This window comes from Sciurus vulgaris (genome assembly GCF_902686455.1).
Source record: "Sciurus vulgaris genome assembly, chromosome: 1".
In the NCBI taxonomy this organism is placed as follows: Eukaryota; Metazoa; Chordata; class Mammalia; order Rodentia; family Sciuridae; genus Sciurus; species Sciurus vulgaris.
Window position 1 is genome coordinate 12,860,223 of NC_136461.1, and position 26,918 is coordinate 12,887,140.

Sequence of the window (26,918 nt, forward strand, 5' to 3'; positions counted from 1 at the left end):
GCCGCCAGCCACGCGGGAACAGACTCGTCCAGGGTGCTCCTGCCTGCAGCTCCGCCCGGCCAGCGCCTCCACTCAGATGCCCCCTGCCTTACCCCCTCCGATTCCAGCTCCCCAGGGCCCTTTCCAGTGACAGGGGACATGGAAATCAAGATGGCCGGACACCGTAGGCTGCGCTTCCACCCCCATGGCTCTTCCCGTGTTCCACCCTTGCAAACCCTAGGCAAGGCAGGGACCCCTCCTGCCGAACAGGTAGAGAAACAGAGGCCCAGAAAGGTGCAGTGGCCCACCTGGGGCCACACAGTGAGGAAGCCTGTGACCTCTGGGTTCACAGCCCCAGCCCCTGGGCAGACAACAAGGGACAAGGCCACCACACCCTAACCCAGCCCCAGGGACTTACGGCACGCTGCCTGTGAAGTTGATGCCACAGAGATGCTCTGAGCTGGTCACAGTGTCCCCAAACATGGGCCCATCAGCTGGCACGAACTGGATGACATTGGGGGGCAGGCCAGCCTCCCGGAGGACGCGGTAGACAGCATAGCTGGCCAGCATGGCCGTGTCGCTGGGCTTCCACAGGACCACATTGCCCTGCCGGGAGGCGTGACAATAACTCACAAGGCCAGGGGCCACCAGCCTGGACCCCCACCACCCACCCACAGCACGGCCGTCCCTCGCCTGGAACCACAGGCCCCTGTGCTGGCCAGAAGTCCCACGCCCGACCCCCTCCTCCAGGTCTGCAACTGTGCCCCGGAAGCCCTCGCCAAGGAGGCCCACCCGGCCCACTGGCCCGCATTCCCTAGAAGCCAGCTCTGGTCCTCTGGCGCCCGGGCAGGTCTGCTCTCGGTGTTTCTGAGCTCTGCCCGGGTGCGGCCGGGCAATGCCCCCAGGCTCCCGCTGCAGAGTCCTGGTCGGGGCACGTAGGCACCTGGTGTGTGCCCTGTGTGTGCAGATGCAGGACGCCCCTGTGCACGCAGGAGTCAGCAGCCAGGCACCCTGAGACAGCACTGGCCTCCTCCTGCCCGGGCTGCCGGGGCTGGCCTGTCTCCCTGTCACACCGGGAGCCCACGGGGGACATCTGCCCTCCTCCAGCTCCGTCACGTGGCAGGAGGCGCGATGGGAACAGGTCATCTAGGCAAGAGTCAAGCGGCAGCTCGTGGCGAGCACTCGCCAGCCCGTGCCACTGCCAGAGGCCACCTGTCCCCACGCCAGGCCAGACCACCTCCCACCCCAGCCTCATAAATCTGTCACGCAGGCTCCTGCTGTTCCCACTTTGCAGCTGAGGAAATGGTGCCTCGGAAAAGTCCGGGCAGCCCAGGGTCCCCCGGAAGAGGGACAGAGCTGGGACTCAAGCCAGCTGGCCACCCCAAAGCCCCGACCCCGCTGCTGCCTCCTGCCATGCTGCTCCCCACAGCCAGAGCCTCCGAGGCTCAGGTGGCCCATCTGCTGGGACGAGGGCCGACCAGTGCTGCTGTCCTGCTGCCCTCACCATCAAGGCCGGTGCCCCCGCCAGGTTGCCTCCGATGGCGGTGAAGTTGAAGGGCGAGACGGCCGCCACGAAGCCCTGGGGAAGAAGGGGCCGTGAGCGCGGGCGCGAGCCCCCCAGCCCCACCGGCCGCCGCGTGGGTACCTCCAGCCCCCGGTACACCACGCTGTTGGTGCTGGGCGGCACGCTGATGGGCTGCTCCCCCTCCAGCTCCACCGCGAACTTGGCGTTGAACCGGAAGAAGTCGATGAGCTCGGCCGCGGCGTCGATCTCCGCCTGGATCACCGTCTTGCCCTGCAAGGCGCGGGCGGGCTCAGTGCAATGGACGTCCCTCCCGCTGGCCCTTTTCCCATGCGGACACAGCCAAGCCCTAGCAGGAAGCCCTCGGTGGGCTGACCAGGCGTGTCTCGGGGGACAGGGAGGGAAAGGCCCTGCTTCTCAAGCACCTGAACCGCCTCCCCAGGGGCCAGCACCTCTGGACTGGATGGGGACCAGTGGCACTGGCTGACCCCTGCTGGGGCCAGGCACACGCCTCTGATCCAGTGGTGTGTACAGATCTTGGTCATGATCTGCAGACCAAGCCAGGACCAGAACCTTCCAGAAAGAGGCCCACACCAGCCTGAGCGGAGGGAGGGCTTAGCTGGAGACCAGGCAGGGGCTCATGTGCAGGACGGGGACGGCTCTGTCCCAGGTGAGCACCGCCTCGCTGGTTAGACCCACGGCTGGGACTCCCTTCAACAGCCACTCTTCCCGATGGCAAAGGGGAGCCCTGGGGAAGGTTTCTGGGCAGCAAGAATGGGCTTTTCCAGATGGGACCCTGCCTGCCACCCAGGGTCACTGGCCTTCACAGCCTGTCAGGGACAAGAAGCGAAGGAAGCTGGGCTAAGATGTGCAGGGTTCTTCTGAGAAGCTCCCGAGTCTTAAGCCAAATGAAGGGGAAGCCAGTGTGACCACTCAGGCGTGTGTCTGCCCACCCATGTGTCCTCCCCAACCCTCCAGAGCGCCCGCTCAGCAGCGCGTGGAGTGCCATCCCGCCTCTGTGCAGCAGAGGGCGCGCTCCACCCGGGACCGCTGACAGGCAGCCTGGGCTCTGGCTCCCATGAAGGGCCTTCAGGAACACAGTGGGCTGCACCCAAAGGCTGGGTTCCTGGGGACGGAGCTGACCTTTCTCCTGGGCTCCTTTCCCAGCACGCCGCACTGCCAGCAGCTCCCTCGGCATAGCCTCAGAACCACTGACCAGGAGCTTTCTGAGACTCCTCAAAGTCACCATGCAAGCCCGGGAGACTGAGACAGCAAGACAGGGTCACTACAGGGCACGCAGGCAGGGACTCGGCACACCCAGCGCACCATGAGCCTTCATCGACAAGGGAAGAGCAAGCTCCGGGAGGAGGGAGCAGAACTAACCCCTCCACGTGCAAGTAGATATAAAAACAAGAATGACCCCTGCTGCCCTGGACAGCTGAGGAAGCCCCAGGAGGAGGGACCAGAGTTCACGCCAGGCAGGGGACATGAGGCAGGGGCAGAGCATGCCCGTGTGTCCTTCCAGGAAGTCCTGCCAAGTCCCAAGGGGCTACACCACTACATCCCCGCAGGATGGCCTATGGGGAAAGGCGGAGCAGATGGGAGCTACCAGGTGGGGCAGAAGGGCCTAGGCACGCCGTAAGGTCTGGGGACTTGCTTCTCGGCCCTGCGATAGGGACAGCGTGGTTGCTCGTAAGCCAGGAGTGACCTGAGGTGTAGAGGGGCACCAGGGTCTGGCTGCCCTGGGAGACAGGGAGGCCGCCTGGGGTGGTGGGGGAGGAGAGGGCCCAGGACCGGCAGGATGCCCAGGCTTGGCATGATCCGCCCTGTCTGATACTCTACAGTCTCCCATCCGGCCACTAGCCTTGTCCCTGAGGACATCTGCCGGTCTCCACAGGGCCGGGCACCCACAAGCCGACCAGCCGTTATCCACTGGCTCCCAGCCCGAGCCCCAGGGCCCAGCCCCTCACCTGCCCCACCATGGTCTTGGCAAGGATCTCGGCCCTGCGCGGCCCACTCAGCATATCTGCTGCCCTGAGGAAGATCTGGGCCCGGTCTGCCACAGGCTTCAAGTCCCATTCTTTCCTGGCGGCCAGGGCGGCCTCGATGGCTTTGTTGAGCAGGGCCTGAAGAGAAGGAATGGTTGGGGACCCCCTCCTGCAGAAGCACGGGCCCCAGGGGAGGGAAAAGCGAAGAGCAAGCTACTGTCCACCAAGGGAGGACGCTGGCTCCCCTGGCCTCTCGTCCCCACAGCTGCATACGGCCTATCCTGTGGCTGGCTGGGCTGCTCCAAGCTCAGAGCCTGCCTGCCGTCAGCCTGAGGACTGAAGGACCTGCTGGGCTGGCCAGGGGCCAGGTCTAAGTCCCTCGGAGCCGCCTCTCCCGGTCTAGCGAGGCCTCAGCTTGTTCTTGGGACCCGTGGGCCTTGGAGCTCCCGTCCAGAGGCCCTCGCTGGGCAGGCGCCCAGACCAGCCCCCTCACGCCACAAGACACCCGCTCAGGCCCCTCCTACAGCCACCCCATCCCTCCCCACTGGCTCCCCTGATGCCAGTTCCCTGCCTGGCCTTCCATCTGTCTCAACTGCCCTGACTCAGGCTTCCAGAATCTACCCTCCAAACCAAGGTCTGCCCCGCAGAGGGCATGTCTGGGGACGTCCCAGCCCCGGGCCGGGCAGCTCCCGTCTGGCTCAGGTTCACCGCTGCATTCCTGGCCCTGTCAGCCACCACCCAGGACCTCACTCAGTACCTGCCGCCCCCCACCCGCCTCCAGGGTGAGAGACAAGCAGTGACTGAGTCCAGTCCCAGGAGGCGGCAGGGCCAGAGCAGCCACCCCAGCCCAGGGTGGCCAGGACTCACCTTGTCCGCATAACAGAACTTGGCTACCTTGTGTCTGTGGTCAAAGGGCTGAAAAAAGAGGGAAAAAGAGTCGCTGTCCAGGAGGAGGCTCCAGGCCAGGGGCAGGGCTTGTCCAGGAAGGCCCTGGACATACTTGCTCTCTCCCTGGCCCTGGGCCCTCAGTGGCCCAGCCACACTGTCCCTCCTCAGCACCTGCCACAGGGTGATAAGGCCAGGACCACAGGCCCATGGTCTCAGGGGAAGCATGGACCTTGTGGTCAGACAGACATGCTCTGGGACCTCAGCTCCGCCAGCCTGGGAGCCCACCTCCCTCCCAGGTCTCTCCACCAGGAAATGGACGCCATGCTCCCACTCAGCACGGAGCAAGACCCCAAGGCCCACTGAATACCCTCTAGTCCAGCCAGCAATCCCCCATTCCTTCTGGACAGAGCCAGAACATGCTACCCCGTGCAGCTAAGGGCCGACCCTCACTCCTGCAGGCCAGGCGCCTGAGGATGTCCTGAGGCAATGCCAACTTCTGACCCCAGCAGCAGGGCTCAGGGCCGGCTTTCCCCCTCAGCGTCCACATCCAGCAGCGGAAGATGCCACGTGCCCCCTCCCGCTCCTTGCCCATGACAGGACCCAGGTGTGGGCTGGCTCGGTGCCCTCTGCTTTGGCAAGTTTTATGGGTCCATGTCACTCAACAGCTGGGAGGGGACAGGGGCCTCTCCAAAGCAGAGACCATAGGCTCTGTGCTCACGAGCCGTCAGAGGAGAAGGACTCAGGGCAGCCGAGACCTCCCCACCCACTGGACCTACCGACAGCTGGTACTGCACATCCGACGTCCACACCTCCTCGTCTCCCACCACGCAGGGGATGGCTTCCGTCTGGCCCTTCAGGTCCCTCAGAGCCTGGGTGAGATAAGGGCACGCGTGGGCATGGGCTGTCTCTCCTCCCGCCACAGCCCTGGTGAGGAGTCTGTGGTGGAGCTGCCCAGGCGGGGACACAGTGAGGGCAGCCGTTTGGGGTACCCTGAGAGCACGTGCTCCCTCGGGGACAGCAGGACTCTGCCCCAGGGGGGTCACCCTGCAGAAAGGCGAAGCCAGGGTCGCCAGGTCTGCCCATTGCAAAGACAAAAAACTATACCTGAAATTTATATGAAATCTCATGATTTTTAAATTTTGACCACTGACTAGAAAATGTCTTGAGGGTAAAACTTCTGGGCATGACCTCTGACCTAGGAGGCCGGGAAAGGGCCCCTGGTTGTCACCTGCTGCTCTAACTTCAACCACCTCCAGCCCCAGCCCTCGCCAGACCCCAGGCTGCCTCCTGGGGCTCGGGGCAGGATGGGTGGGTGAGGCCGCAGGCACGGCATCCTGGGGGCTGCCACTCCATGCCCTGCACCCTCGGGCACCCCACCCTGGTACCTTCTGCAGGGCGTCTCGCTCAGGGCTGCCCTGCGTGAACGCCAAGACGGGCTCGTTGGCCACCTTCAGGGACGGGCTGTGCTTCCATCGCAGCCTGCGCACAAGGGCAGCGAGAAGCAGGCAGGTCAGCAGCAGCCGCCACGGCCAGGCCCTCCCACGGCGCCCAGGGCCTGAAGTGCAAAGCTAGGGCAGGACCCGGGGAAAAACTGGCCTTGGCGTCCGAGACCCACCAGCCCCGACCGGCCCTGTATGCCCTCGGGCGTGGGACTTCCTCCTGAGCCTGCTCCCCAGCAGAACTCCCTCCCGGACTCAAGGGTCGTCTTGAGTTTGAATGCGCGGCGGCTCCACCAGGCTGAGAATCCTGCACAGCACAGGGGACTCTCCCTTTATCCCCAGTGCCACCCTCACCCCACAGACCGAGGGTTCCTTTCCCCAAGCTGAAGAGCAGCACGTCCCAGAGCTGGGCCTCCCCAGACGGGAAGAGCCCAGTTCCCTTGGCCCAGAGCTGAGCGTGCGGTGGGCAAGAATGTCCAGATGTAGCTGGCCACCTGGCAGGTGGCCCGAGCCGGCTTCACAGCCACGGGAGAGCTGGCTTAGGGTTTGTGTCTGATCCCAGAGGACTGGGTTTCAAGAACTCCTGGCTGAAGCCCCCACACCTTGATGACCAGTGACCTCCACCCCCACCACAACTGGGGCGCCAGGTGGGTAGCAGGACCCGGTCTGCTGGTCCAGGGCTGGGCCGGCTCTGCCACTGCCCGGTTGCGGGACTTCCCTCCGGCCTGCAGTCCTCCTCTGTGAACACGACGGGCCTCGCCAGCACCCCCTACAGGAACAGGGTCATGGAGTCCTCAGAGGAAAATGAGCAGTGCCCTGGAAGAGTCCAGACAACCCAGGCACGACTCCCCCACCAGGAGCCACCAGCCCCGGGACTGAGCCCGGCCGTCGGTGGCTGCGGAGAGAACACAAGTCGCGTGGGGAAGCCCAGGGCACCTCAGGAGGAAGGGGACACCCAGTACCAGACCTGGGCTCTGGTGGGGCCATCTGGAGGAGGGTCGAGGGCCAGGACTGGCTCTGGGTGGGCTGCTGGGGTGATTCTGTGATCGGGCACAGAGTGGCAGTTCCTTTAGAGCAAGAGAGGGGTTCCGGCACAGTGTGGGTGGCACGTGGCCTCGTTTCTGTCTGTCTTAGAACTTCTGAGGTAGGTTCTGAGCCACATCCCACCACGGCCTTGGGGTGCCGCCGGCAGGGGGGTGTTCTGTGGGCGTGGTAAGGCCCAGCAGGAGGACAGAGTGGCCTGGCTGGGGAGTCGGGGCCACTTGCTTTTTCGTTCTCCCTGGAAAGGACTCTGGGGCCTCGAAGGCCCAGGCTGGGGGGCCCAGAGGAAGAACCACATGGGCAGGCTTGGCGTGTTCCAGACTCCAAAGGTCCAACAGTGACCAAGACGGGCCTTGGCCGCTGACCTCAGTGGGGGGTACAGTCAGGAAATGAACACCTCCATTTCACAAGGCAACCCTGGCACCAGGGACAGGGCAGGCGGAACTGCAGCAGCCCAGGTGGCCGGGGGGCAGTCCACGCTCCTCGAGGAGGCAGGTAAAGTGCTGGACAGCACATTCCAGGCAGAAGGAGGGCAGGCGAGACCCAGGAGGGCCACTGAGCACCGGGCCTTGCCTCGCCCGACCCCTGCCCCTGAGCAGCCAGAGACACCCTTCCCCCAGCCAAAGGAAGAACACCAGGAGCAGGAGAGCCCTGGGCTCCCAGCCAGCTTGGCCTCCCACTCACCGTGTGACCCTGAGCAAGTCGCTCGCCCCTGTTTAAAATGGTGCTAAGAGCTACCAATGCAAAGCATAGAAATCCACACTGCCAGCTGGTGCACTGGCCACACCTGTAATCCCAAGTGGGAGGGGAGGTTGAGGCAGGAGGATCGTGAGTTCAAAGCCAGCCTCAGCAATGGCGAGCCACTAAGCAACTTAGCAAGACCCCGTCTCTAAATAAAATATAGAAAAGGGCTGGGGGTGTGGTTCAGTGGTTGAGCCCCCGAGTTCAGTCCCTGGTGGAAGGAATCAATCAATCCACACTGTTCCCTTCCTCCTACTGTCCTGGCAGAGTGGAAAGGCAGCAGGAAGCCCCAAAGGCCCCTCAGGAAAGGGTGGTGTCTAGCCCCTGGGCATTCTGGAAGGTTCTGGCTGAGATCTGGGCCGAGCCCTGTAGCCTCCGCCCCTCCCCCAGGCCTCTGGGAGCGCACCTGGCACCAGGTATCACTGGCTCCTCCCGAGGCCCAGGCCGGGCGGCACTAAGTAGCTGAATGAGTTCCAGCCCTTTCTGGCTCCGGCTCCCCAGTGGGAAAAGCAGAGGCTCTGCAAGCGACAGATGACAGATCTGGGACCCACACCGGCACCGCTCCGAGGCTCCAGCACAGCCTCGCAGCTCCAGAGGCTGCTGCCTGCCTGGAGATCGGGGCTGGTTCTAGGTCCCTGCAGGGTCCTCCCCCGGACGCTTGCCTTCACTCAGCCTCGGCTCTGGCCAGGCCGTCAAAGGTGCGGTGGCTCCCAGGTGTTCCCAAGGATCCACTCCCAGGGCAGGCCCAGGTGCCCTACCATGGGGGGAGTAAGTTAGCCCCAGAGTCCACCACAGCCTGAGACCCCACAGGCCACCAGCTGCCCTGCCCTGCCCCGTCCCAGGGAGTCCCAGGAACAGAAACCCGCAGGCCTCTCTCGGGCGACCGCAGGACCACGGGCTTTCTCTGTGCCTAGAAAATCTCTGGGCCCTGGCTCAGCGTCCCATCCCGAGCGTGACCTGGGAAACCGAGACCAGGCCAGAGTGCAGCCTGAGACTCTGCAGCCAGAAAAAACCCAGGGGCTGCGGGAGACGCTTTTCCCTTTGGCTCATGGGCCGCTCCCGACCTGGACGAAGGTGGAGACGAATCACTGCCAGGACGTGGTCCTCCCGGAGGCTCTACGGGGGCCTCCTGGGCAGGAGCCATCCCTCGGCCCTTCACCCAGCCGCCAGAGCAGTGCGAGCACTGGGGCAGGCTCCCTGTCACTCGAGGGCCACCGCCACCGAGCCCCAGGGGAGCCCGGCTTCAGGACACAGACCTGGGCTTTTTCAGAGCAGTTTACACTCGGGCGGCTGCGGGAGGGGCGCAGGGCAGGGTCTGCCCGACTCAGTCTCCCCAACAACCAGGGGCGCCTGCTTATGCTCACCAAGGGCCCCCGGGCCAGGGCGCCTTCACGTCCTCTGCAGGCGGCCGGATGTAACCTGAGAAACCCAGGGAGGGAGGAGGAGCAGGTGGGACCCTCGCCACCCCTCGGCACCCACCCAGCCAGGGCGCCATCGGTTCCCACGCAGGCTAAGGCAGTGCCCACTCCAGACCAGGAAAGCCACGCGGGCCTACCTCTCAACGATGGGGCCCCTGTCATCGCGCAAACCTCCCAGAGTATGCCCAGCGCACTTGGCCTTGGCGTCTGGCAGTGAAGGGACACGGCGAGCACGAGCCTGAGAGCTCGCTCAGAGTAACAAAGGCGCAGTCGCGGGAGCAGCCGTCCAGCTTGGGTCCCCGTCCACCTTGGGTCCCCGTCCAGCTCGGTCCCTGTCCACCTCAGTCCCCGTCCACCTCGGTCCCCATCCAGCTCAGGTCCCCATCCAGCTCGGGCCCCAGCGCCCTGCAGAACTACCCGCCGGCAGCACAGGCTCCCCCAGCCGCACCCGCACGGGACGCGCCCCCCAGGTCATGGGACACGCATTCTCTAGCTCCATACATCTCGTGTGGCCACCACAGCACATGGGGTCTCGGATCAATCAAAGGGCATCGTGTGCTGACGTTTTAAGTGACAGTTTGACGGAGGGAGGGAGGCGGGCCCTGGTGCTCGCTCTGCTCACAGCCACTGGGGTTTCTCACTTCTGAAAACCAGCTCCCTTGAAGGCCTCGGCTGGGCCCCACCCGCCGGCCGCTGTGCAGGCCAGTCACCCTGCTCTCCTCGGCCTCCTTGCTTGGGATGCCTCTGGCCACATGGCCGCACAGCCCCAGTGGGCGCCTATGGGACCATCTCGTGGTCCTGCCAGGTCACAGGTTCATGCAGCGGCCACGTCCATCCCGTCCACCACTGGACACTCCGAGCCCCACAAGCTGCCCGGCCACAGCGAGCACCTGGGAGAACCGGGGACAGCACGGGACTTGAGCACTGGGCCCCCAGGACTCCAGGACTGTGCTCTTCCGCTCACACCTGGGGTGAACGCAGGTCCCCGGGGCCCCTGCGGGCGGGGTGTCCGACGCCAGAGGACAGCAGTGGGAAGGAAGCTGGCGCTCACCCCTCTGGCCCAGCGTTATCTGGGGCTGATAAGGCAGCTCCTCCTTATCGCTGCCATTAGGGGCAGGGCAGCAGCAGGCCCCGCGCTCCAGGGGAGGAGTCGCCTCCCGAACCACCTACAAACGCAGGAGGGGGTCCCGCCGAGACCTGTATTTAAAGGGTGAGTAAAATGAGGTTCAGGAGTACAGCCCTCGTTCACGGCTCCCGGCTCACGGTCACGGTCACGGCTGGCCGATGACAGAGCCAGCTCTCCCTCCCAGGAGACGGTCTATGGCCAGAGTGCCGGGAACGTCTCGGAGGACCAGGGCCAGTCCCCCAGCCATACAGTATGGCTGGAGAATCTCCGATGGCGAAAGAGGCCACCCGAGATGGGCAGTGACTTGCCCAAGGCCACCCGGCTGTCCACTGGCACTGCCGCTCAGCCAATAGTCTCTCCACTGTGCACATCACCCCTGCCAGGAAAGAAGAGGGCTGAGAGCTCAAGAGGCCCCAGGAAGGGCAGGTGTCTTCCCCCAAGCCTGGGGGTATCAGGAGCTTCGCATCCACAGTAGGTAAGAGAATAAAGGGGGCTGAGGACTCCTGAGTCGCACGCCCTTGCCCTGAGCCACCCTCGGTACTCCTGATAGGGCTGGTCAGTCACTCAGGGCAACTGGTGGGAGGGCATGATAATCAGAGCAGCATTTGCTGAATTTTCTGGGTGCCAGGCACCCTTCGAGTGCTTTCCATGTGAATTCATCCGATCCCAAGGGACCCTGTGAGGTGGCTGCTACCATTATCTTCATTTTGCACATGGTAACATGAGGAAGCACAGCAAGGTCAAGTAACCTGCCCAGGGCCACACAGCTTCCAAGAGGTGGGGTCAGGATCCAAGTCATGCTCTGCGCTCTGGGCCATTCTGATAGCCACTGTCCAACACCTACTGGTGCCAGCTGCCAAGCGGGGACTTGAACAACTTGAGAAGCAGTGTGGCAGCTGCAGCTTCTCTTCACTCTTCCACTCAAATATTTACAGAACGCACACTAGGCATCGGGCTCACACAGCACTAATCGTGCAATCGCATGCTCCGTGGCCGTTCATGGGATTGTCCCCATTTCACACAGAAGGGCCAGAGGAGAGCTGCCTTACTGAGGCCACATAGCACCACACAAGTTCAGGTGGCGAGGGGAGGGCACTGCAGGCCAGGGGCACTGAGTGCGCTGGCCACTGCCTGGGGGGTCCGAGAGCAGAGAGCCCTCAGGGAATGCACCAGCCCAGGGCAGCCTCTGCCCATGCAAGAGGCAGCAAGCTGGGCACGCACTGGGTGGTTCTGAAATTACGAAAATCAAACAGGTAGATGCGCTGGGAGGAGTCCCAAGCCCCCAGGACAACTGCAGGGCCCCGGGGCAGTGGCCAGGTGCAGCCACAAGCCCTCAGCAGACAGCAGGCGCCACCTCTGGGTCTGGCACTAGGGCAAGCAAGGGGCAGAAGTTAGCACCTGCTGTAAGCCGACTCTGTCTGGCTAGCTCTTTTATTATTGACACCGAGGAGAAAAGGCAGAAGTCAGCATCCAGGGAGAAAGGCAGCAGGATAGGAAGGCCTGGCGTTACCCAGCTGGAGGCCTTGGACAAGAGTTCCTTCGTTCCCATTGGCCTCAGTTGCTCCAGCTGTGAAATGGGGCGTTACCGCTACATTATAAGCTGCCAGGAGCTGAGTAACATCACCCTCATGAAAGGCACGTGGTAGCCACTGTCACCAGCCTCCATCTCCATCCTCAAAGGCCACATGTTCCTATGATTATCTCAAAACTAGCTGCAATAAATATCGATTGACAAAAGAGCTCCTGATAAACTAATTCACCCAATGTTTGCCCAGGGCTTAGCAGGAGCCAGACCCAGCTCTGGAGTCCCAGGGACATATGGTGAGGGGTGACACGTCTATGCAAAGGAAAAAAAAAAAAAAAAGCTATAAAACGTATAGGCAGGGGATATAACTTGGTGGCGGAGCACTGGCCTAGCATGCATGAGGCTGAGTCCAAGCCCCAGCACTCAAAAAAAAGATACAGATTGAAAACTCCCTTATCTAAAATGCTTGGGACCAGAAATTTCAGATCTTTTCAGATTTTTTTAATATTTGCATATACTTATGAGATATCTTGGGACTGGGATAAACACAAAATTCATTTATGTCTCATATATACCTTATATACATGGCCTGAGGGTAACTTTATGCAATATTTTTAGTGCACCTGCAGTTTGACTGTGGTCTCTCATGAGGTCAGCTGTGGAATTTCCCTCTTATGGGGTCACATCGGAGCTCAGAAGGTCAGATTTGGGGGCATTTCTGATTTTCAGATTGGGGATGATCAATCTGTCCTTGCAGATCAGTCATTCTTACGGTTTTTCCTACACGCATGCATGGAAAGTTATAAGGACAGTCCTGAAGATGGTAACGGCAGCTACTTCTGTGTGGAGCTTACAGATGACTGCTGCACTCTCTTCTGCACCATCTGTACTTTTTATAATGGACACATATTGAACATAAGAAGAAAACACACGGACAAGTGTTTAAAAAAAATAAAGCTGAGATTTCTGGCGTTCAAGGCAGTGGAGGAAACACTACTGGTTCCTGAAACAAATAAGGATTTTCTTAGCACTAGAGTTTAACCCCTAGGATGCTGGGCTATCACTAAAAATGTCCTAAAATTGTTTCTCCATCAAGGCAGACATGGTGCACACAGGTATCTCCCATGTGTTTGTCAAATAAATGACAAATAATCAAACACCACATCTGTTCGGCAACTCAGGGCAATTCTGCCCCCCAGGTGACAACTAGCAACATCTGGAGACATTTTTTATTGTCATGACTAGGGCTGCTCCTGGCATCCAGTGCTCAGAGGCCAGGGGTGCTGCTAAACATCCTCAGGGCACAGAGCAGCCCCTCAGTGAAGAATTATCTGGATCCAGTGTTAATGGTGCAGAGGTTGAGAAATCCTCTCGGGCATCTGGCCAGGACAGCTGCACGTCAGAAGAGGTAGCCTGAGCCTGGGCAACTGGTTGCAAAATACTCTCCCCTCTCAACTCCAGGGACCTCATAATTAGGAGCATGAACGTGGAGTAAGACCAACTGTGACTCTGGTCCTGCATCTGCCCAACTGGCACATCTGTAAGATGGGGATAGCACAGTGCTGGGTCTTCGGGACTTGACTACTTGGCAAATATTAGTTTATGGACTATTCTTTTAGAATAGGGATTGGTTTCTACCAGTATTAGAGAGTTTTTTCTGTCTACACCTCTCTCCCCCATTAAGCTGAAAACCCCTGGCAGACCCACTCACCATAAATCCCCCATTATCTCTCGCCTCCAGTGTGCTGAGCATCTGAATAGGAGAGCTACTCGGTAAGCACATGAATCTGTGGCATGGCCCTACCTACCTGGGCCTTCCATTTGGGTTCTCAGAGTGCACAGAGGCCTGCAGATGGAACCATGCCCAGGGTCTGGCAAGTGCGGTCCATCTTGGTTCGGAAATGAAGCCTCTTTGTCCCATGCCCTCTTCCCGTGTCCTTCCCTATCCCCACCCCACAAGGACATACAGAGGAGTTGAAACTAACCTATGCCATGGGGGCAGGGAGAGGGACATTGATTAGCTCAGAAAGGGCTGAGCTTAGCCAGGAGTGCAGCGGGGTAGGCAAACAAAACCCAGGCGGGAGGCAAGGGGATGCCTCCAGTTCTAGGGGAGGCAGAGGGGACACAGTTCAGATGGAAGTCCCATCAGAGTGCTGTGAGCCCCTGGGGCAGTGGGGGTCTTAGCTTCCTCCTGCCACCACTCAGGGTAGGAGGGGCTCTTGGAACATTTGTCACTGAGCACCTAGGGTCCAGGAACCCAACTCCACCAGTCCAGGTTTCCAAATCTGGATTTAAAGGGCTATTCCACCCTGAAACTGCTCCTCTCTTTCTTCATTATCTGGAATAATAATACCTATGCCTCCCGGGAGTGAGAAGTTTAAATAAAGGTGATAAGATGATCAGGACAATAATAACCAACCACTGCCTACATGTCGTGCACTGTTTAATGCACTTTACACGTATCAAACCATTTCATCCTCACAGCGAGACGCATGCCAAATGCCTAGCACTGCATAGATGTTATTCCACCTACAGAGGAGAGGAGTCCGTCTTTTCTGTCTAACAGTCAACTTGAAAAAGTAGGAAGAAGAGAGAGGGAGAGGGTGAAATCCTGGTAGGAGAGGACTCAGGGAATGCCAGAGGGGGTCCAGACTGAGATTAGGGTAGGGAAGTGAGAGGCGTGGTGTGCTAAAAATAGAGGTGATCCTCGCGGGAAGCCAGAGAATTTCGAAAGTTTAGCACGAGGAGGAAGGCGAGTGAAGACGGAGGCCACTCTCTTGAGCATGTGACGCCAGCCCCGAGCACCCCGACCGGCTGCAGGCGTCGGGAAGGGAATCCCTTGACTAGAGGAAGGTGACCACGGAGAGCGACGGGGAGGGGACAGAGGGATCCCGTGGGAAGAAGGACTGGGTGCGGGAGAGGGCGAGCTCCGGCAGAAGGCGGCCCTGGGTACCCCGCTGGGCTGGGACCCAGCAGCCTGGAGGGTCCCGCAGGGAGGACGTCCGGCGCAGGGGCGCCGCCCAGCGACCGTGGGGACCCCGGGCGGCAGGCGCCATGCCGGGCCAGCCGGGGCGGGTGCTCACTCACCCGGCCGCCCTCCAGGGGCGGGCCAGCAGGGCGCGGCGGAGTGCGGACAGGGGTGACAGCATCTCAGCTCGCGGCGGACTGGTCGCGGGACTGGAAGCCCAGGCGGCCTGACTGCGCGGCCCCGCCCGGATCGCACCACCTTGGCGGGAGGGGCCCCGCCGGCCCCGGCCGTCCTCCGTCCGAGCTCGGGGTTCCGACCAGATGGCTCTGCCTTCTGCTAGTAAAATCTATCTGTGCTGACATGATTGAGGCCATTATGTGACGAGGGACAGAGAATCTAAAAAAGAAGTCCCAAACATCTAGGTTTTCTCCTCCTCTTTTTATGGTACGGCCCAGGGGAGAGGGCGTGAGCCGCAGCGACCAATCAGAACAACAAGTAGAAGCCCTCGGGCCAATCAGCAGAGAGGGCCCTTCGCAGCCTTCTTAGCTGGGCTGCAGGAGCCAATGAGAGAGCGGGGTTGGGGCACGTGCCGAGGCAGGGCCGAGGGACCCGCTGCGCCCCGCCCTCAGCCCGGTCCCACAGGTGCCCGGGGATCTGCGCGCCTCTCCCTATACCCTTGGAGGGCGGAAGGTTGGAAACCTGCGGCTTGCGGGGCTCGAAGACCCCGTAGGGCCACACCGCACGCAGCTCCCCTCCGCTACCCGTGGCTGCAGGCCCTGGGTTGCACCTCCTGCCTCCAGCTTCCTGGCGCGGGGCCCAGCCGCCGCCTCCTGGCGCGAAGCCAGCAGCTGCCCAGAGAGTCTGCTTCCTTGCAGTTAGCGATCGATAGGAGATAAAAACCTAGCGGGTCTGTGCTTAGCCTCTGGCAGCAAAACCAGTGGTTCCAGCGCCCCACCCCCACCCCATGAAAATTTCAGTTTTCTCCGTTTGAGGTTGTTTGATGAACACTCGAACACACTTAAAACTCGGATTCTGAAGTCTTCTTCTCTGACCCACTGTGTTTATAGAGAGTGGACCCGACTCTATCCCTAAAACGCTGTCTCACCCTCTGTTCCACCCTGTTTATATTTCCTCCAGCATTGAGAATGGAGCATCTGCTTAGGAGTCTGCTCCGATGCCAATTCTGATCCCTTGATATGACACTGGGAAAATTACACAGCTTCTCTGGGTCTCAAGTTTCTTCTCACGTAAAATGGAGGTAATAACACGCACCTCAGAATGCCCCCATCCCTCCTTTTCCACCGGATTACACCATGTCAGACACATCGGGAAATTTAAATATTCAAAGAGCCCGGAACAGGAAGGGAAACTACCTGCCATGTCTTAGAGATGGCAAAAAAGCCATTTGGAATTGGTGGTGGCTTTTTCTCTTCATCCTTGGAGAAGATCCTCATCAGGTGGAATCAGTCCATGTTGGAACAGTGTCACCCTGAATGTGGCCATTAACAAGAAGACACTAGAACACTAGGTAGTATTCAATCCAGAGCTCCAGCCAGGAGGCCTCTGGTGGGCGCCTTGGGAAGGTCTGAGAAGGGGGAGCTTTATGGTCAACAGGGCCTCGGCTGCACACTCTGCCCTTTAATCTGGGATCCCTGTGGTCCTCTGTTCCCTTTCTGTAAAACTACCATAATTCCTCCCTCAGCTTCTTCCAAAGAGCTTATTGTGAGGTGGCAATTAGCAGGTAATGTGAAGTTTCCCCATTTTATCTGGGGTGGGGTGGCTAATAAGTTTCCTCTAGTGTTTTTGTGGCCCTTGTCTTCCAGCCCCCCTGGATTGCCACTTGGATCCTCCATTTTTTAAAAAGAAATGCAACATCAAATCTAAGACATTTCACTTTATTTAAAAGAAGCCAATATACAGGATATAAAGGGCATGATATTTACAACAGTACAGTAAACAGGTTGGTTTTCCGGTAGGATCAGTAGTCTTTCAGTGAGTACAAACCCCCCTCCCCCTCAATGTCAGACCCAGCTGGCAGACAAACAGCAACAGTGGGGTAGAGCGGCTAAAAACCAGGTAGAGGCTAAAATGTCCACAAAGGGGTCTTGGTAGGGGACTTCGCTTCATTTCTTTGAGAGCATGGGAAGGTGGGAGACGGTGAGAGTGTGCCCATTTTGTGCCGGGAAGTCTTCTCAAGAAAACTCCCTCCCAGAGAGAACTTGACTTTCCCCATACCCACCAGCTGACTCAGACGCTCCACTTTAGGAGAGTGGCCATCCAAGTTCAGTGTCCCAGGAGGAGGACCGGGTGTAAGGACACCCTGTCTGGGCTGCGCTCTGGGCATCTTATGGAATCTCCAGTCCCACCCCAGCTGCCCCACATCCTGGGACCCACTTAGGCCCAGGTCCAAAGGAGGCCTGTGCTTCCCCAAACAACAGCACATCACCACCCACACCCTGCTGCTTCTCAGCCCTCTCCCAACACGGTCGGGCTGGAAATGGGTCTTGGCAGATCTGAGCTAGGGAACCTAATCAAAGCTGACCTGAAGCAGAGCTGTCCCCTACCAAATGCCCCTTTCCAACCACCGCCCCCAATTCTGAATTCCCTGCAGCCCACCTGCCTCTGAGAGTACCCCTCAAGACGTCCAAAGAATTGAGAGATCAGAGAAGGAAACAGGGAGGAGCCGGGCTCCTGGGTGGGATGAGGTCGGAAGGCTAATCAGGGAGGGGGTACTGATTATATAAATCCAGCAGCAACATGCAGAATATCTTGTCCACGGAAAAAGGCTGGGCTACCACAACTGCCTACCCTAGATTAAAAAACCTTTCCTTTCATAAAAATAGATAAGAGTCTCTTGCTTTATAAATAGATTACATTTAGCTTAAGTTACACCTTATATTACCCCCTGCCCCGCCCCCTCTCTCCCACCCCAAGCCAAAGTCCTTGACTCTCCAGGGGTCATCTGAGCCCCACCTCAGGGCTGAGTTCAGGACGGACTGGTCCTTCAGAGCCTCGAGACATATTGCCATGAGAAAGCAAAATGTGTTTGCTGGCCAATAATTTTTTTCACTGTGCAGAGTCTCAGAGAAGTGTGTGTGTGTGTGTGTGTGTGTGTGTGTGTGTGTGTGTTTCACAACCAACCAGGGAGTCAAAAGGATGCTACCTTCCCAGCTGCTCCCCGATCCTTTTAGTTATAAAACCCCCAAACCTAGGAGAAGGGGAGGGAGAGAGGGCAGCTCGGGAGAGCCCAACTGAGAATAATTCTAAAATACCAGTGTCAATATGACACCAGGCTTAGAAATAGAAATCCAAAAAAATAAGTATTTACAGCTTTACAAAGGACGGACCAGCTGGTCCCAATTGGGCCACGAGCGCCCCAGTGAGCGGGGGTCTTTCTTGGCAAGCCGTGGGCTCGTGGTGAGGAGTCAGGCAGGGCCCACTGGCAACCAGCTTAGAAAAGAATTGAGTGGAGTGGACAGCAACCTGGCCGAGACCCAGGGCGCCGCCCAGGAGGCAGGCGGCCCCAGCCGGCTCTCCTCCCCACACCCCTGCCCCAGAGCCCCCCAGGAAAGCAGGCGTTGGCCGCCAGCAGGAACTCTCAGGCCAGGGTCCCTCTCTGGCCCCTGCCATTCTCACACTCCCTAGATGAATTCAGAGCACCCTAAAGACAATGGCCCGTGTGGACGAGGGGGAAAGGAAGAATAGTACCCCAGGACACCACCGCCACAGTGACCTCTGTCCCCCAACGCTCGTCCTGCTGCCTTACTATCCTAGCTAAAGATATGTCTGTCACCCTCCCACCACCTTGAAGGATAACCCAGGGCTGGCTCCCACTCAGCCCGCCCATCCCCCATCCCACAGCCCTGGACGCCTCCCTCAGCCCCGGGCTGGGGAGGCCACGGGGGCAGCCATCTTTCTGCCCTTGTGGACACGGGAAATCTCTTCAGCAGCTGAGGTCTAAGCCCAACTGGCTCCAATAACCTTTGGTTAAAATAAAAATAAAAACAACAACAACAATAACAACAATAACAATCAGATACGTTTGAACCCTGTAACCTGCAGAACAAGGGTCACTGAGGAGGGGGGAGGGCTGGCTCTCTTCCTAAACCTTGGTCCCTCCGAGTACCTGCCCAAGGAACGGGCTGGCTAAGGAGAGCTGACGAGGACAGAGCCTCGCAGCCAGGCCGCACAGGGGCCCAGCAGGGCGCCCCCCCAAATAAAACAGGAAAGCTCACGAGAAAGACCCCAGACTCCGACGAACCACACCCCAGGCACGACATTCCCCTCTACACATACGGAGGAATATCACGTACACGGTTTTAAGACGGCAGAACGTGGGGAAAATGGGAGCAGGAAGGCCCTGGACGGCCAGCGGCACCGGCCAGTGGCACCCTGCGGGGGGTCGGGGACCCACCGACCCTCTCCAGCCCAGAGGGCCTCCACAGGGCACTTTTGTCTCGTTGACCTCCAGGGGGAGCTCCGGGGCCAACAAAAACCAAAACTGGGCAATGGCCCACTGTGGTGGACACAGAGCGGGGAGCAAAGCCTGCTGGGTGGATTCCCAGCTGAGATTTGGTGGGGGGACTCAACAAAGGGCCCTTCAGCTCAGGCCCACTCAGACCTTGGGGAGATACTGGCTCAGATAAACTCCCCAACTGGTGGGTAACGTGAATTACAGAAAAAAAGCTTGCGAGTGTCCGTGTCCCTGAGCAGAACAAGGACGGCCCCCACTGGAGTTCTCCTCAGCCACCACCAGACACTCACCCACCAGCAGGCCCTGCCACCTCCCTCTGCTTCCCTTCCCAATGCCTCTTTCCTGCCAGTGGCCAAATACCAGGTGACCACAGGGCAGTGGAGAACCAAGAGGGTGGCAGGCGGGCACCAACAGGGGCTCCGCCATGGACGGAATGGGTACCAGGCCTGGCCCTTCAGACTTTCTCACAGAGAAATTACAGAACTATAAATCCTATTGTTGGCTGGAGAGGGAGAGGAGAACATCAAGTCATCAGGACAATAAAAGCGCCCTTAAGCCCAACCTAACCCCACAGAGGTCCCCAAGAAAGCCAGTGGTCAGGTAGGGTGGCCTTGCAGGAACGCAGGCCTCACTCCCAACCTGGACCCACCCCCTCCCAGCCAGCGCTCACCCTCCGAGGCTGTGGGGGAGATGGCCCCAACCTCAGCCTCCCTCCCAGCTCTGGAGGAGAACCAGGCTTCGGGAGAGGACCTGCCATCCAGGAAGATATAAGGCAAGCTGCTTTTTGTTTTGTTTTTTGCATAGTAGGTTAAACACAGTGAGGCTCCACCCCCCGCCCCCACAGTGCCTTGTCCCTCTACTTTGCCACTAGATCCAAAACAGAAAATAAAAACTCATCTTCCCTGGCTTCCTCCCACCTTTCTCTCTTTCAGTGAGTGAGAGCTTAGAGGGTCCCCCCAGGGCCCGGAGGCAGAAGCTCCTTCCTAGGGAAGGCCAGGCTCCAGGTGTTAGCAACAGAGAAAGGGAGGGCAAAGCTCATGGCCAATCAGAGGAGCAGGTGGGAGGGTAGAAAACCACGTGATCCGGCCCCAGGCCCCGCCCTCACCTTAGAGTTCTGTATAAAAACACCTGCTAGGAATAATTCTGTGGAGCTCAAAGTGGCTCAGCTTAAGGGAGAAGGCACAGTTCACGCTGCATCCTGCGGACAGAAGTCTGCGTTTGTGATGTGGAGAACGAGAGAAATTGACAGCACCATTCCTTGGGTGGGGGGTGGATGGAGAGGGGCACTGGTCGGGGGGTGTGGAAGGAAGCAGCGGTCCCTCGGGGCCTCCAGAGAAGGGAGGGCAGAGGAAGTCTGTGGGTGAGGACTGGAGCCCGCTCGGACGAGCCTTGCTGGCCCCACGGAGGGAAGGGGCCGGGGGCCCATCACCGAGACCACCAGGCGCCTGGGCTCCATCATCAGCTGACCATGGGCTCCACGTCCCCCTCCCGCTCCAACTCGTCTTGGATTTCATCTGTACTTCCTGAGTCGCTGCTGGCCACGGAGCTAGGGGACGGTGAATTCCTAGAAAACATGGGGGGTCGGGGACAGTCAGCAGCGTGGGGCGTCCCAGCGTCTGAGGGGTCCCAGGGGCAGGGAAGCTGAGCTGCCACTCCTATTCTGTCTGCCCTAATCCCTGCCCTTGCTCTGATTTCTTTAGGAACCTCCAAGTTCATGGATTGAACTTGGCTCTCCACACCTTGAGTCCCCTGCCCCAGCCTCTACTTGCTCTGTGCTTGGCTTCACCAGGCAGAAAGCTAGTGGGAGCAGGGGCCATGGATCAACTTGGTTCTTACCCTCCAATCATCCAATCCAGGTCCAGGCACATAGCAGGTGCTCAGTAAACCCCAAGTAACCCAGAGTGGAAAGGGAGGCCACCCCGATGGAGGTTAACAGCACTGTACTGCAATTCTGCCTCCATCACACTTGGCCGGGGGAACAGGGGCAAGCTGTCCACCTGCCCATGGTATCAGTGTGTTCTGGGGGATTCCCTGAGCTAAAGGCAGGATGGGCTAAGCCAAGGCCCTCACTCACTGCTTCCCACAGAGCTGCCTCTCACTCTTGTAGGGTGGCAGCCTTCTTAAGAGAAAGGATGGCAAGCAGCACGTATGTGTGCTTTACGCCAAGCGTATCTGCGCATTGTTCTGCTATCAGCACGTTTGACCCCCAACAAAGCTGTATCCTGAAGGCCAGGGCTCCTTCTTTGTGTGCAATGCCTGATACATGTCAGTCTCCTGGGGACAGACCCATCTAGCCCTGTGTTAGAAGATGGGAAAGGAAGAAGGGAATTCACTTCCTACAGACAAATGGGAGGCCGTGCAGCAACAGTGGGGGAGTGGCCGGGCCACCTCCACCTGGGCTCCTGGTGTGCTGAGGCCCTGGCAGTTCACCTCTGGATCCCCAAGGCCTCGCACACAGTAGGCCTCTGGTGAGTACCCACTGAATCCACGGGGACAGGGTTGTTGTGGGAGTTCCACGAGATGAGCTATGTAAGCACCCAGCACATAGTAGGTGGGCTGATATTCACAGATGCACAGGTGGCTGCACAGGTGGGTGGACAGACAGACAGGTTGGCAAGGTGAAACTTGGGCAGGTTGTAGGTGCAGCCCGGGAAGCCCCCCGAGGACTCTGTCACCCACCCCGGGGAGGCCCGGTGGGTACCTGTCGGCAGAGCCTTTGATGAGCCGGCGGCAGGTCTCCATCTGCACGTCCAGGCCCCGCTTCATGCTGCACATCTCCATGTACTCGTGCAGGTGCCGGTTCATGTCACTCTTGGCTGTGGCCAGCTCCAGCTGGGAGGAGCCCCAGGACACAAGCGAGGACAAGGTCAGCTTCATGGCAGGACCCTGGGAGACCTCCCTCCTCTCCTCCTCTCTGGTGGCAACAAGGAGGCCACCAGGGCACCAGGCCTTCAGGACCTTGCCTCCTGGACACTGGCCCCCTCACCCTCTGCTGTCTGCACAAGGGTCCATGTCCTTTGAAGCCCTTCTGGTCAAAGGGGGATGGCTGCTTAGCAACCCCAGATGCAGCCCATCCTGAGTAGCCCCACCCAGTTCTGGCACCTCCTCCATGCTCAGCCCTCTGGGCTCCTTCGTAAGAACAATCCCGAAGTCTCCTCCCTGGTCCTGGCCCTTCTCCCTACCAAACGGTACTTCCTCCAGGGAAGGCACCGGATTCTCCTTATCCATAACAGCATTAACTCTGTCTAATGGAAGAGGTCACATGCACAGCGTCTGGGGCCAGAGAGAACGGGGCCGTGTGCTGCTTCCTGGCCGTGAGGGTGGGCAAGTCACTTGGTTTCCTTTAACTTCATCTCCTCCTCTGTATCACAGGTACACCGTTCCTACGACACGGGCCGGCCCAAGGACACTAGCGGCGTGTACCTGTAGAGGGCTCACCCCACGCCTACTGACACTCCAGTGCCAGCTCTGGTTATTCTGGAATCAGCATCTCTAATGAATAACTAAAAACACAAAAGACTCTCTGGGGCAGGCCGGGCTCACCACCCCATCTCATAGACAGAAAACCAAGGCCCAGGGAGGACGTGACCCCAGTGCCAGGCGGGGGGCCCGGGCCTCACCTCGATCTGGCCTATCGTCTCCTGATACTCCTTGTCTCTCGTCTTGAAGAAGGATTCGGTCTCGTGGATCAAGTTGCCCAGATTTTCCTCTTGCTGGGGAAACAGAACGGAAGGGACAATCAGGCCGAGTGGTGGCAACTGCCCGGGAAGAACAGGGATGAGGGACCGCGGAAAGGCACCCCCGCCCCGGCCTCAGGCCCGCGCACCTCGCCCTGAAGGTCGATGCTGGGGTTGCAGTTGGTGAAATCTTCCCAGAGCAGCAGCGTGTCTTCGTTCTCCTCCCATGTCAGACTGTCACAGTCGTCATCGAAGTCAAAGGTCTCCCGCCTATGGGGTGACATCAGAGGGCATGACTGGACAGAAGCCAGGCTCCAGGGGCCCACACCAGGGACAGAGAGGCACGCCTCCTCCAGTGGGTAGACCCTACCGGGCTGACCTCAACGAAGAACGAGTGCTGGAGACAGAGGGCATTTGTCATGTCCAGAGAGTTTGACTCTTTTAAAATGCAGAATGTATTTATGCTCTATTTGTACAATTTATAATATGTGCGCATATATATATATGCATATTTTTTAAGTATGACAAGCTTTAATTAATGGAGACCAGAGACATCTTTCTCTCCAGTCGTATATTGCGGGGGTTTTGTTTTTGGGGATTTTTTTTTTTTTTTGACAGAGCCTGGATTGCCCCTGAGCATGCATTATTAAAAATATTTTTATGACAACATATTTTCATTATGAAATATAAAGATGAACAAACACACTATTAAAATGCAACTGATTCACCCACAAAACAATCCTATGAGGTGAGCATGATTTTACAGGTGAGGGAGTGAGACTCAGGGATGCCAGGTGGCCTTCCAGACTCATACATGCTGCAAACTGGATTTGAATGAAAACCTGAGTGGTTTTAGAGCCTTCCTACTGGCTACAGCTGGAAGGAGGGGGACCAAGCATGGAGATTTGCCCAGGACTAAGGGATCCCCAAGTTGCCCTGGTACCCAACAGGAGGGAGGGGACATTAGCGATCATTCCATCCAACACACCCACTGTTGGGAGGGCGGAGTCTAGGACCCGAACGCCGTGGCACGGAGGGTGGGATCCTGTTTCCAGACTTCCACCCTGGGCTCCCCCACTGCCTGCGCTGCCCAGTCGGCTCCTGCCCGGATCCCTTAGGGCACCGCTCCAACCATCCTACGTGGAAGGGGTTGGGGACCACTGGGCAGCTGCCCAGAATTTCTGGTAAAAAGCTGCCTCTAGGGCCTCTTGCGCTCCCTACCCAACAGCTGTTCCTGCAGGAGCCTGTAGGTGGCTCCATGAGTCCAGGGACAAGAGCTGGGGCTGGGGAGTCCAGGCGGAGAGGGAGGCGCCACCAGGAGCCACCGGGGGAGACCCATCGCGGTTCACATGCCCCACTCCTGACTTCACTTCCTTCCCAGTGCCTGGGATCTGAAGGCGAACCGGCCACGGGCTGGCAGGCCAGAGAGGACAGGAAGATGCACTGGGATTGCAAGAGCTTCCCCACCCCCACCCCCGGTGGCAATGAGAAGGAGGGCTGTCCCCAGCACAGAGGCAGCAAATCCCTCCTCTTCTCCTTGGTCTGAAGCCCAAGCAACTGATTTGGATCAAAACAAAACAGACTGACATGGGTGCGTCCTTCAAAGACTTCACTAGAACTGGCCCGGAGCAGCCTCTGGCTTGGGTCTGGGCCCACAGCTAGCGATCACATTCCCTCAGAGGGAGAGCAGAGCCTGCCTACTGGGTCCTCGCCACCTCGCCTGGGACTGCAGGATGGAGGGCGAGCAAAACGATCGGAGGATTTTTTTTCTTTTTGAACTAAGGCAACTTTGCAGCCAGATAAACGTGAGATTCCGAGCTCTGTGCAGACCTGCAGGCACGGCTGCGGAGGTCTTGCCTGACTCGGATCTGAGCACGTTTTTATCCACAGAAGCCCTCTCCGATGGGTGCCCTTCACAGTTCACCCATCCTGGTCAGCTTAACGATGATTTCTTCAGAGAAGCCCTTTGGCTCAAGCACTTGGGGTCTGCCTGGGGTCTCGGGCATTCCGCACTGTCCTGGGTTCAGGAACGCCACAGCAGCATTCAGAAAACCTGGACCCAACCAGTGGTTCTTTTCAAAAAGGCCTTGTGCCAGCAGAAGATGAGCACGCGGGAGCCGTGCTGAAGGGTGAATCAGGCTAGGGGCCTCCTTGTCGCTCCCAAAGAGCACACCTCCAAAACGCAGCCCCGACACGGTTCTGCCAGACCCCAGTTCCACCTCCTTCCCCTGCTGCCTCATCTGCACAGAGTCAGCCTGGCTTAGTGACAAAGGGACCAGGAGAGGGGCAGCGAGGCAGAGATGGAAGAGGGACAGCTCCCCCAGCATGGAGACAGCTGCTTCAGAGGACAAAGCACTAGGCCAAGAGCCGGGCCTGGCTCTGTCCTGATCCACACCTCGGCCTCCCCTCTCTGAGCCCATTTCCTCCTCTGTATGATAAAGGGGCTGGTGGCACGCTCCATGGACTACATGATGCCAAGCCAGCCTCGCAGCTGGGTGTCCCAGGGACAAGCTGAGTTCTTGGGGTTCCAACCGCAAGGCACTCCAGAGAGAGAGTGGGCCAGTGGGCCAGGGGGAAAGGCCCAGCCCTGCCTGCCCTTTGATTCAGCCCATGCCCACAGCTGACCTGCTGCCCCTCCACTTCCCACTTTAGGGTACCATGTGGATTAAAGATGCATCTGGGTCAAGAACACAGCACTGAGTAGGCCAAGGCCACGATGCCATGCTGGACGCAGCTCAGCCATACACAGCGAGGTGCCAGCAGCCAGCTCTCTGCAGGGGTGGGGTGGAGAGCCCTGATGGCAAGCATCTGCCAATTTCCTGCAATGGCAATTTTTAAGCTACTAATGTGACATCACTGTACCCGCACACAGGTAGCACTTGTGCACAGTCAGCTTCCCAGAGCTGGTACCAGCTGGCTCTGGCCACCACTGACCATGCCCGGTCGACTCTGCCATGACCGGGCAGCCCTTGGTGGTGAGACAGGTCTGAATCCTGGGCACCAGCGGAGCAGCCTGGCCGAGTCGCCTCCCCGCGCAGAGTCCCAGTTCCCCTGACTGCAGGAGGAGCAACGGCCCTGCCTCCCAGGCCCCGTGTCCAGAGCCAGCTCGGTGCTGCAGGAGAGCACCCTCAGCCTGGAGGACGCTCCAAGAACGCCGAGGTCCTTCCTGAGCCCGTCAGCCCAGCAAGGCAGAGTGGCGGGGTGCCTGAGGCCTGGTGAGGAATAGCCCACGAGGTGACCACTGTCCCTCGAGTGCCTCCTGCACCCATGACTTCTACACGTGAGCCAGGAGGGGACAGCCGGCCCCTTCATCCCACAGGCAAGAACGGCCCCTCCCCAGCCACAGCGATCCCCTCCTCCGACCCCTCTTTGGGGGTGAGCATTCTAGAAGAAAGAGAGAGGTGGAGGTAACAAACAGAACCGCAGCACACAGCGCGCACACCGCGTCCAAACTTGGAGTCCTACCCGCCTGTCAACTGCGACCTGTCTCCCAACAAAGGCTGGAAGCAGGAACCTTCCCGAACTAGCGCTGTCGAAAACGAGCCCGAATTCTTCCAGAATACCACGCTGGTCAAACCAGACACACCCGTGGGCCCTCAGCCCAGGCTCCAGGGCACTCGGTGCCCCCACCCGCGCGTGCCGCCGGCCGAGGGGCGCAGACACTCACAGCTGGTTGAACATGCGCTTCATCTCATCCGTGATGTTCACGGAGCCGACCTCCTCATCTGAGAACCGGTTCACCTCCCTATCCTGCTCAGAGAGGTCGTCGTCGGAAGTCACCTTACGCTCCTTCTTCTTGGGGACCACCTGGACCGGAAAGGAAGAGATCAAGGTAACGGGGGGCTGGGATGGAGGGTGGGGTGGGCTGGAAAGGAAACCGGCATCTCAGGGAGCGATGGAGCGTGGCCGGGGCCAGCACTGCAGGGAAGATGTGCAGGTCCTCTAAGAAGCAGGCGGCGTTAGCAGGAAGCGTGAGGGGCGACATGCGGGGCAGAGGCCCGGCGGCCTGGACCCGGCCCCACCCCGGGAGGCCTGGTGGTTGGGCCGTCTCAGCTTGCCCTTCGCCAGAAAGGCAGCGGCATGATCTGAGGCAGAGGCGGGCCAGACCGGGGAACAGGGTGCCTGGGTATCT

At 59.3% G+C, this 26,918-nt stretch overlaps 2 protein-coding genes across 4 annotated transcripts in view; both read right to left on the reverse strand.

Annotated features, from left to right (window-relative positions):
• Window positions 1-14,982, reverse strand: part of ALDH4A1 (aldehyde dehydrogenase 4 family member A1) — a 29,249-nt gene extending 14,267 nt beyond the window's left edge. The window contains exons 1-8 of one of the 2 annotated variants that reach the window (XM_079147107.1): window positions 14,755-14,982; window positions 5,763-5,856; window positions 5,154-5,246; window positions 4,357-4,404; window positions 3,472-3,627; window positions 1,625-1,774; window positions 1,484-1,558; window positions 398-585 (exon numbers count right to left, since the gene is read on the reverse strand). In XM_079147107.1, the coding sequence (XP_079003233.1) occupies window positions 398-585; window positions 1,484-1,558; window positions 1,625-1,774; window positions 3,472-3,627; window positions 4,357-4,404; window positions 5,154-5,246; window positions 5,763-5,856; window positions 14,755-14,816 (866 nt within the window). In that variant the 5' untranslated portion in view covers window positions 14,817-14,982. Of the gene's footprint in view, window positions 1-397; window positions 586-1,483; window positions 1,559-1,624; window positions 1,775-3,471; window positions 3,628-4,356; window positions 4,405-5,153; window positions 5,247-5,762; window positions 5,933-13,475; window positions 13,504-14,754 lie in introns of those variants that run through there. The other variant, XM_079147106.1, reaches the window with a different exon arrangement.
• Window positions 14,983-18,160: 3,178 nt separating this feature from the next.
• IFFO2 (intermediate filament family orphan 2) overlaps window positions 18,161-26,918 on the reverse strand; it is a 40,973-nt gene continuing 32,215 nt past the window's right edge. For both annotated transcript variants that reach the window (XM_079147121.1, XM_079147120.1), the window contains 5 exons: window positions 26,454-26,593; window positions 22,936-23,056; window positions 22,730-22,822; window positions 21,811-21,941; window positions 18,161-20,673 (listed from right to left, as the gene is read on the reverse strand). In XM_079147121.1, the coding sequence (XP_079003247.1) occupies window positions 20,568-20,673; window positions 21,811-21,941; window positions 22,730-22,822; window positions 22,936-23,056; window positions 26,454-26,593 (591 nt within the window). In that variant the 3' untranslated portion in view covers window positions 18,161-20,567. The remainder of the gene's footprint in view (window positions 20,674-21,810; window positions 21,942-22,729; window positions 22,823-22,935; window positions 23,057-26,453; window positions 26,594-26,918) is intronic.